At 49.7% G+C, this 11,094-nt stretch overlaps 1 protein-coding gene across 1 annotated transcript in view; it reads right to left on the reverse strand.

Annotated features, from left to right (window-relative positions):
• LOC140422544 (uncharacterized) overlaps positions 1-9,684 on the reverse strand; it is a 44,390-nt gene extending 34,706 nt beyond the window's left edge. The window contains 2 exon segments of the mRNA XM_072507570.1: positions 1-927; positions 9,594-9,684. The exon segment at positions 1-927 is cut by the window's left edge and continues 215 nt beyond it. Coding sequence (XP_072363671.1) covers positions 1-730 — 730 coding nt within the window. The 5' untranslated portion in view covers positions 731-927; positions 9,594-9,684.
• Between the last annotated feature and the right edge of the window lie 1,410 nt (positions 9,685-11,094).

Here is an 11,094-nt window from a genome sequence, read left to right on the forward strand (position 1 = left end):
ACACAGAGCAGGTGAACGGTCTCTCCCCAGTGTGAACTCGCTGGTGCGTCTGAAGGCTGGATGCCTGAGTGAATCCCTTCCCACACAGAAAGCAGGTGAACGGCCGCTCCCCGGTGTGAATTCGCTGGTGTGAAAGCAGATTGGATGAATCACTGAATCCTTTACCACACTCAAAGCAGGTGAAGGTTGCCTCCCCAGTATGAACTTGCTGGTGTCTCAGCAGGTTGGCCGAGTTAGTGAATCCCTTCCCACACACAGAGCAGGGGAATGGCCTCTCCCCGGTGTGAACTCGCTGGTGCGAATACAGATTGGACGACTGAGCAAATCCTTTGCCACACATGGAGCAGATGAATGGCCTCTCCCCGGTGTGAACTCTCTGGTGTGTCTGCAGGGTGGATGAATCGCTGAATCCCTTCTCACACACAGAGCAAGTAAACGGCCTCTCTCCATTGTGAACTCGCTGGTGTATCAGCAGGTGGGATGACTGAGTGAATCCCTTCCCACACTCAGTGCAGGTGAATGGCCTCTCCCCAGTGTGAATTCGCTGGTGGGTCAGCAGGATAGATAACCGAGTGAATCCCTTCCCACAATTGGGGCAGCTGAACGGCCTCTCCCCGGTGTGACTGCGGCGATGAATTTCCAGCACTGATGGGGAACGGAATGACTTTTCACAGTCCCCACATTTCCACGGTTTCTCCATGATCTGGGTGTCTTCGTGTCTCTCCTGCATTTTCCGCACTGAATGCACTGGAACACTCACTCGGGAGTGTGTGGCTCGATGTTTTTCAGTTCACACCATGTTTCAAGCCATTCAAAGGGGACAAACATTTCTCCCTCTAGATTCAAGGCCGATGATATTCAGCTCCCATGAATTGAGAGACTCTGTCGTTTGACATTTCTGTCTGTAAATCCTCCCCTTCTAATATCCTGTAAAAGGAGTTTACAAAATTCATCACTGTCAGTACAGGATAGAAATTCAGAACAGACAATTCTAGTTTCTATGGAACATTCTTTCCTCTCCCATTCCCCAAAAGCTGTAAATATCCATCCCACACACTCTCCCTCCATTCTCACTCTGCTGTATCGAATATTCACCCTCCCAATTCTCCTGAAGGTGCTGATTCAGGCTGATTGACAGATCCATGCCCACTGCTTCCTGTCCTGGAAACAGACTGAAAATCTTCATGCAGGCTGCCAGATATATGTCGATATTACTGGATGAAAAATGGGTGTAACTGGATTCACTTCCTTTCCCTTCAGTTGCTGCAAGTCCCCAATGGAAGGTCAGAATGAGAAAATAAATGGAAAGGGGGAGAAAAGAAAGTGTTTTACTCACAGATGTTGGAGACAGGAGGAAGTTTCAGTTTGTGTGAAGATCAATCTAAGAGCAGCAGCAGCTTTTCTGAGCAGGAATGAGGTCAACAAGCTCATTGTCCAGCTTCCACTTTCAGACAATGGGGAGCTCTGATTGGTCCTCCAATTCTATCAGTTGGTTGACACCTCAGCATAGTGCCAGCCAATCCAAAGGCTCTCAGAAAAAGCTGCGCGCTCTGCGGCTATGCTGCTTGCAAAGACATCCACAAAACCAAGAGGAGTTTGCTTTGAGAATGCAGCAACAGGAGGAAGAGGCCATTCAACCCATCTCGAGCCTGTTACACGGGGACAAGAGGAGGCCATCCAGCCCCCTCCACCTGCTAGACTGGGGCGGGAGGTCATTCAGCCCCCCTCGAGCCGGTTATACAGGAACAGGAGGGGTCCATTCGGCCCACCTTGAGCTGATTACAGAGGGACAAAAGAAGGCCATTCAGCTCCGCTACCCTATCTTGTCTCTGTAACCCTCAAATGTCCTCGCTGAGGGGATTTTCAGAGTAGTTTCATTGCAGTGTTAATGTAAGCCTACTTGTGACAATAAAGATTATTATATGAGCCAAAACAAAAACCTTGCTGAGCTCAGTTTTGAATTTTTTTGCCTCAACAGCTTGTGTGTGGAGTTTGTGGGATGGGGGTGTTCCACTGATCTCCCTCCCCTACCCCACCTCTGAATGATCTGGCTCTCATGTTACGTCTACGTTTCCTTGTTCTGGCCCCTTCCCTCGCCCCAAGGGGCAGCACGGTAGCCTTGTGGATAGCACAATTGCTTCACAGCTCCAGGGTCCCAGGTTCGATTCTGGCTTGGGTCACTGTCTGTGCGGAGTCTGCACATCCTCCCCGTGTGTGCGTGGGTTTCCTCCGGGTGCTCCGGTTTCCTCCCACAGTCCAAAGATGTGCGGGTTAGGTGGATTGGCCATGATAAATTGCCCTTAGTGTCCAAAATTGCCCTTAGTGTTGGGTGGGGTTACTGGGTTATGGGGATAGGGTGGCGGTGTTGACCTTGGGTAGGGTGCTCTTTCCAAGAGCCGGTGCAGACTCGATGGGCCGAATGGCCTCCTTCTGCACTATAAATTCTATGATAATCTATGAACCCACCACCATCCCAATTTTCTACAACTACCCAATCAAATCTTCTCATCAACTGAGATTAGATCAATCTTCTGTCCTCAATGCAAAAAAATAGTCTTTTGTTGATCTTTGATGTTCATTTATTCATTCATGGGGCGTGGGCATCATTGGCTAGACCAGCATTTATTGCCCATCCCGAACTGCCCCTTGTTCAGAGAGCATTTAAGAGTCAACCACATTGGGGCAGCACGGTGGGGCAGTGTTTAGCACTGCAGCCTCACGGCGCCGAGGTCCCAGGTTCGATCCCGGCTCTGGGTCACTGTCCGTGTGGAGTTTGCACATTCTCCCAGTGTTTGCGTGGGTTTCGCCCCCACAACCCAAAGATGTGCAGGGTAGATGGATTGGCCACGCTAAATTGCCCCTTAATTGGAAAAAATGAATTGGGTACTCTAAATTTATATAAAAAAGGAGTCAACAACATTGCTGTGAAATCTGGAGTCAAAAGTAGGCCAGACCAGGTAAGGACGGCAGATTTCCTTCCCTAAAGGACATTGGTGAACTGATGCTTTTTTTACAATTGATAATGGTTTCATGGCTTTTTAAAGTCCAGATATTTATTGAATTCAAATTTCCCCAAAAGCCGTGGTGGGATTCGAATCCGGGACCTCAGGGCCCTATCCTGGGTCTTGAGGGCCAGGATTCTTGTTTATTACTGGGAAAGAAAAGAGAGATCAGCTTTCAAAACTTTCAGTCTTGCGCTCATCAGGCTGGCTCGCAAGAATTACCAACAGAAATGGGGTGGGGGAAAGGAGACAACAATTTATACTGCATGGCAAGAGATTAGTTGGCAAGAGATTAGTTGGCAAGTGAACTCCGACTGGCCTGGTGAAGACGTTGTCACAGACTCTGCAGCACGGAGCAGTTAACTGCCCAACCTTGTTTGAATTCAAACTGGGGCAGGTCAACTCCCTTTGGGGAATGAACCAGGGAATGGATGCCCCCTAAGCATTTGTTTAGAATGAAGAAAGGCGCAAAAGTGTGGACATGCTCCTTCCGTCTGCGGAGGCCAAGTACCTCGCGGCTTCTCGCTCGCACAAGCCCGGTTTGAATTTGAACCGGGAGGTTAACTTGCTCCATTCACCAATTGCAACACCTCCACCAGCCAGGGTCCACTGGCCAACCAAGCAGCACTCTCTTCCCGTGCAGGATAAATCGTTGTTGGCCTGTTGTCCATTTGGCCATTTCTTGCGGGCTCCCCTGATGAGTGTAAGGCAAAACACTTTGGTAGTGCGCCTCTTTGTTCTTCCAGCAATACTCCTAATTCCTGCACTGCAAAATGAAATGACTGTGAGAAACAGGTCATTGAACGCACTGGGACAGGTCACATGACACTCATTATGTATCAATGAATAAAGGACGTGGGAGGGACACAGTTGGCGGGGGGGGGGGGGGGGGGCGGGGTAGGGGGGCTGGTCTGGAACAGAACTCTTGTGTTTTCCTTGGGGAAATGCCCTGGCTGATTCCCTATGTGCCGATTCCACTCACACAGGTTATAACCTTCTAAAATGGCCACTGCAGGCAGAAAAGGTTAGATTCCCTGACCAGCGGAAACAATCTCTCCGCGTCCATCCTATCAAACCCATTCAGAATTGTGTGGTTTTCAATGAGATCACCTCTTATTGCTTTAAATCCAGGGAAGGTCAGCCCAATTTACTCAGCCTATCATAGGACAACTCCCTCATCCCATGGACCCAATTTAGTGAACTTTCACTGAACCATCTCCAATGTGAGTATATCCTTCCTTAAATGTAGAGACTGAAACTGCACCCTACTTCACATGTGGTCTCACCAAAACCCTCTACAAGAAACTAGTCAACTTTGATATTTTCTTAGGGCAGCACGGTGGCGCAGTGGGTTAGCCCTGCAGCCTCACGGCGCCGAGGTCCCGGGTTCGATCCCTGGGTCACTGTCCGTGTGGAGTTTGCACATTCTCCCCGTGTTTGCGTGGGTTTCGCCCCCACAACCCAAAAGATGTGCAAGCTAGGTGGATTGGCCACACTAAATTGCCCCTTAATTGGAAAAAAAAATGAATTGGGTACTCCAAATTTTAAAAAAAACTTTCATCTTATCGAGAGACATCGGGCACTTGAAACAAAGTTTGTTGATTTGTCACATATTCAGAATATCAGAATCCAGTGGTGAGAGCAGAAGGAGGCGTGGAGGGAAGGGAGTGTTGGTAGCATCAACAGAGACCGGAAGACATAGGAAATGAAATAGGCCACTCGGCCCCTCCAGACTGCTCCACCATTCAATGAGATCATGACTGATGTGATAATCCTCAACTCCATTTCCCGCCTTATCCCCATAACCCCTGATTCCCTTCCTGATTAAAAATCTGTCCATCTCGGCCTTGAACATATTAATGACCCAGCCTCTACAGCTCTCTGCGATAAAGAATTCCACAGGTTCACTAACCTTTGAGAGAAGAAATTCCTTCTCATCTCTGTCTTAAATGGGGGAACTGAGTTACTCTGAGATGATGCCCTCTGGTCCTAGAGTCTCCCACAAGAGGAAAGATCCTCTCAGCATCTACCAAGTCAATCCCCTGAGAATCCTGTATGTCTAAATAAGGTCGCCTCTCATTCTTTTAAACTCCAAAGAGTACAGGCCCAACCTCCTCAACCTCTCCTCATCAGAAAATCACTCCATACCCGGTATCAACCTAGTGAACCTTCTCTGGACTGCCTCCGATGCCAGTATATCTTTCCTGCGATAAGGGGAACAAAACTGTTCAATGTTCCAGGTGTAGCCTAACTTTTATTTTCCATTTCCTTTGAAATAAAGACCAATATTCCACTTGCCTTCCCAATTACTTGTTGAACTTGCACTCTAGCTTTTTGTGACTTATGCACGAGGACCCCCAAATCCCCGTGCTGCAGTTTTCTGCAGTCTTTCTCCATTTAACTAATATTCAGCCCCTTTATTCTTCCTACCAAAATGCATAACCACATTTTCTATTATATTTCATCTGCCAAGTTTTTGCCCCCTCACTTAACCAGTCTATATCCCCATGTAGACTCTGTGTCATCCTCACCATCCGCCTTCCCACCTATTTTTGTGTCATCGGCAAGCTTGGAAATAGTGTATTCACTTCCCTTTTCCAAGTCATTAATATAAATTCTAAATAATTGTGGTCCCAGCACTTATCTCTGCGACAGTCCACTAGTTATCAGTTACCATCCTGAACATGCTCCTCCTATCCCAATTCTGTCTTCTATCAGTTAGCCAATCCTCTATCCAAGGTTCATGTATGTACATGGTTCAGTCCTGGAGGTGATTTGCAGCATCAGTCACGGGCTGAATCCATCCCTCACAAAGTCAAACTCGGGTGCGTGGTGTTTCAGCAGGTGGGAAGACTCGGTGAGTCCCTTCCCGCCCCCAGGCAGGAGAACGGCCATTCCCCAGTGTGAATGTGCCGGTGGGTGTCCTTGCCACACTCGGGGCAGGTGAATGCCCGTGTGCACACCGGCACATCAGCAGGTGGGAGGCATGGCTGAAGGCTTTCTGGTACACGGGGCAGGTGGGGGGCCAGTCGCAACCACTGCGTGGGGGAAGAGGAGGGGGCCGGGAGCAGCAGAGGCAGCCGAGCGGCCTGTTCCAGCTGTGGACTTGCCATTGCTGCACCATTGAATGGTGGAGCAGTCTGGATGGGCCACTGGTCTGTGTGGATCAGCCAGGCTCCAGCAGGTGCAGTGAGGAGTGGGAAGCCCTTCCCACAGGCCAGACAGGGGAATGGCCGCTCCCTGGTGCGGATCTACTGGTGGGCCTGCAGGTGGGCCGACTGGGTGAAGCCACTCCTGCAGGCTCGTAGACAAATGGCCTCTCTCCGCTGGGGTGCCCGGCCCAGCTGCATGCCCACGCCGGTCGGCCTCACCAGTTTGGACTCTCCAACCAGGGGAAACTTCCTATCTACATCCACCCTGTCAAACCCTGTAAAACCTATGTCAGTCATCGAGTTTTGCAGCACAGAAAGAGGCCCTTCATTCATCGTGTCTGCACCAGCCATCAAGCACCTATCTGTTCTAATCCTATTTTCCTGCGTTTGATTGCTGTGGCGTTTCAAGTGCTCATCTAAATACTTCTCAAATGTTGTGAGAGTTCCCGTCTCTACCAGCCTCTCAGTCAGTGAGTTCCAGATTCCCCACCACCCTACTAATTCCCCAGACTCTCTTGCTAGACACTCACTTTGTTAACTCATTTTCTTTTTAAATATCTATGGAAACTCTTACTTTCTGTCTTTCACCAGGGGGGATAGATTTAAGGTCCACGGGGCAAAGTTTAGAGGCGATGTGCGAGGCAGGTTTATTACACAGAGGGTAGTGAATGCCTGGAACGCGGTGCCAGGGGAGGTTGTGGAAGCAGATACACTGACGGCGTTCAAAAGGCACCTTGACAAACGCATGGATAGGATGGGTATAGAGGGATACGGCACAAGGAAGTGCTGAGGGTTTTGGCAAAGGTTGGTATCATGACCGGTACAGGCTTGGAGGGCTGAAGGGCCTGTTCCTGTGCTGTATTGTTCTTTGTTCTAGTTGCATCTTCAAAGAATTCCAGTAGATTTGCCATCATAAATCCATGCTGACTCTGTCTGATTCTGCCACTGTTTCCTAAGTGCTTGCCATAAAATGCTTGATAATGGATTCTAGAACTTTCCCCACTACTGACGTCAGGCTTACTGTTTTCTCTCTACCTCCCTTTTTAAATCGTGGACTTCTATTAGCTACCCTCCAATCTGTAGGAACGGTTCCAGAGTCTACAGAATCTTGGAAGATGACAACCAACGTATCCACGACCTCTAGAGCCATTTCCTTAAGTCCTCGGGAATGTAGATTATCAGGCCCTGGAGATTTATTGGCCTTCAATTCCAATCATTTCCCCAATACCATTTCTTGACAAATACTGATCTCGTTCAGTTCCTCCCTATCACTAAACTCTGCGTTCCCCAACAGTTCTGCAATGTTATTTCTTTCCTCCTTTGTGAAGATAGAACCAAAGAATGTATTTATTTGGTCAGCCATTTCTTTTTTCCCTCCATTATAAATGCCCATTTCTGACGAAGCGCCCGACATTTGTCTTCACTAATCTTTTTCTCTTCACATACCTATTGGGTAGTTTTTATGTTCCCCGCAAGCTTACTCTCAAACTCTATTTTCCCCTTCTTAATCAATCCTTTGGTCTTCCTTTGCTGAATTCTAACCTGCTCCCAATCCTCAGGTGTGTTGTTTTTCTTGGCCAATTTGTATACTTCTTACTTAGATCTCACACTATCTCTAATTTCCCTGGTAAAATACAGAGAAACATACATAGAAGGCCACTTCGCCCTTCGAGCCTGCTCCGCCATTCATTCTGATCATAGCTGATCATGTTCGATACCCTGATCCTGCCTCCTCCTCCCCTCCGTATCCCTTGATTCTTTTAGCCCCAAGAACATTTTAGCCTCAACTTCTTTCTGTGGTAGTTAATGCCACAAATTCACCACTCTCTGGGCGAAGAAATCTCTCCTCACCTCACCTTACCCTCAAACCACAACCCTTAATTCTGGACTCCCCACAATCAGGAACATTCTTTCTGAATCTACCCTGTCTAATCCTGTTGGAATTTTATAAGCTTCTATGAGATTCCCCCCTCACTCTTCTAAACTCCAATGAATATAATCCTAATCGACTCAGTTTCTCCTTATATGACAGTCCTGCCATCCCAGGAATCAGCCTGTTAAACCTTTGCTGCAATTGCTCCACAGCAAGTACAGTAAGTCATGGTTTGGCCACCTTACCTGTTTGACTTTTGACCCAGACAGGAAAAACAAAATTGTAGCAGTTTCCCCACGCATTTCTTGAATGTTTGTCATTCCCTATCCACAGTCATCCCTGTAAGTAACATTTCCAAATCGATCTTTGGGTGCATGTCCGAAGATCCCTGAAGGCAGCAGGGCAGGTTGATAAAGTAGCTAAGCATGCATGTGGGATACTTGACTTTAATGACCGAGGTATTTAATGTAAGAGCAGGAAGGTTATGATTGAGCTGTCTAAAATGCTTGTTAGGCTACAGCTGGAACATTGTGCGCAGTCCTGGTCACCACACGGTCCTGGTCACCACACTTTTGAAGGAAGACGGTGCAGAGGAGATTCACCAGGATGTTCCCCGGCGTTTCAGCGACAAAATTATGAAGGACATAGATACAAAGAATCCTCTCTGCTTAGTAGAGGGGTTAATAGTAGTTGGAGGGGGGGGGGGGGCACAGATTTATGGTTGGCGCAGGAGATTTAAAAGGCACTTGAGGAAAAACATTTTCACGCAGAGGGTGGTAGGAATCTGGGACTCAGTCTGAAAGTGGAGTAGAGGCAGGAATCCTCACAACAATTCACAGAATCATAGAATTTACAGTGCAAAAGGAGGCCATTTGGCCCATCGAGTCTACACCAGCCCCTAAAAGAGCACCCTACTTAAGACCACACCTCCATCCGATCCCCGTAATCCTACAACCCCACCTAACCTGCACATCTTTGGACAGTGGGAGAAAACCAGAGTACCCAAAGAAAACCCACACAGACTTTGCAGTCAGTGGCCCAAGCTGGGAATCGAACCCCGGTCCCTGGCACTGTGAAGCAACAGTGCTAACTACTGTGCCGCCCAAATTGAAGCATTTAGATGAACACTCAAGATGGCATAGCGTACAAGGCTATGGGCCAAGTGTTGGGAATAAACAGATGCTTGCTGGCCGGCGGAAAGGCCTCTTTCTGTGCCGTGAAAACTCTTACGCCTCCTCACAGCTGAGCGCGGGTGGCAATGGCGCCCAGGGTGCCCATAATGCCCCGCGTTCCAGAAATGGCTCTTTCTCGGCCGGCGGCGGCTCGGCGCGCATGCGCCTCCTCCCCTGCCCGCCCGCGGTGGATGCTGGGGGCTCGGTGGTGAGTCGGCTCGAGTCGCGTCCTGCCGGGACGGAGTGGGGAGATAAAAGAATAGACCCCGGAGCCACCGGTGGTGCGGGGAACAGGGTGTCGGGAATATTTTGCCGATGGCGGTGTTTATCAAACCCAGGTCGATTCTCCTCTTCCTCCTCCTTTCCCAGAGCCGGGCGGACGCTCGTCTCCTACCTGCGCCTCAAACCTTCTTCAGCCATCGCCCGCAGGGCGCATGCTCGGGACGCATATCCCAACCGCCCATGCTCGCGTGACGGCGCCGACACGCCCCTTAACCCGCGCATGCTCGTTACGTGACTCCCGGGCCGATAACCCCGCCTCCGCCAGTGCGCATGCTTGATATCCGAACTCCGTCGTACCCCCCTCCCGCACCAATGCGCATGCTCGTGTCTTGCACCCATCATCCCTCCCCCAATCTCCAAGGGCGCATGTTCGCGTCGCATTCCAACGCACACAAACCCAATGGCAACCGTCATCAGGTGCCCTTCCAATTGCGCATGCTCTCTCCCCCCACTACCACCACTGCGCATGCTTAGGACGCAGTTCCCTCCACCCGCACTGCGCATGGTCGGAACTTGAAGCTCGCCGCCTCACTACTCTTGATAAGGCGGTGTCTCCCGCGCGGGGCTCTTTGGGTCAGGAAAGTTGCCATGAGAGCCATTCTGCGTAATGTCTGCCCCAGTGCCCCTTCACCGGTCAGAATCGAATCCATCCTCATGTGGGCGTCGCTGGCTGGGCCACCAGCAGCATTCGTTCCCCCTTGCAAAGGTGGTGGTGAGCCACCTTTTTTATCCATTGCAGTCCCTGAGATGTAGGTCACACCCACAGTACTGTGAGGGAGGGAATACTCTCCACTTGCCTGGATGAGTGCAGCCCCAACAACACTCATAAAGTTCAACACCATCAAGGTTGATTGACAACCCTTCAAAAACATTCACTCCATCACCGACTCAGTGGCCGCTGTGTGTACCATGTACAAGATGCAATGCAGGAACTCACCAAGGCTCCATAGGCAGCGCCTTACAAACCCATAGCTGCCACCACTGCAGACCCTGTGGTGTTGGTACCAATTACAGGGCTGTTCAGGAGTGAGTTCCAGGATTTTAGACCCAGCCACAGTGAAGGATTGGCCGATGTATTTCCAAGTCAGGACGGTGAGTGACTTGGATGGGATCCTCCGGGTGGTGGTATCTGCTGCCATTGTCCTAGATTGAATCTGCCTCTATCACACTTCCAGGCAGTGCATTCCAGACCCGAATCACGTGCTTTCAAAAAAAATGTATTTGCAAATCACTTCAAACCTGAGCCTTCTCTCTCATTCTTGATCCTTTTACGAGTGGGAACAGTTTTCCCCCGTCTACTCAGAGGTAATGGGACTGACTGGATTGCATGTGAAGAGCCAGGGAGGACAGAATGGACTCTCTCTGTGCTCTGATAAGTCTGAAGAGCTACAGTGGATGGGAGAGGGTGGTTGGGGAGGAGGGGTTGTCAGCATTTCCCCAGTGATCCTGGTGGTGGGCGCGGGGTCACTAAAATCCCTTCACTAATATGGCTACGTAAAATCTAAAGAAAAGGAACCTATGATCAGCCGGATGTAAGTGGGATTTTGCTGTGTGCGGACGGGCTGCTGTCTTTCTCGACCTTTGCAACCTCTGATCTTCTTCCCGCGATGGTG

The sequence above is a fragment of the Scyliorhinus torazame genome, chromosome 5, assembly GCF_047496885.1.
Source record: "Scyliorhinus torazame isolate Kashiwa2021f chromosome 5, sScyTor2.1, whole genome shotgun sequence".
In the NCBI taxonomy this organism is placed as follows: Eukaryota; Metazoa; Chordata; class Chondrichthyes; order Carcharhiniformes; family Scyliorhinidae; genus Scyliorhinus; species Scyliorhinus torazame.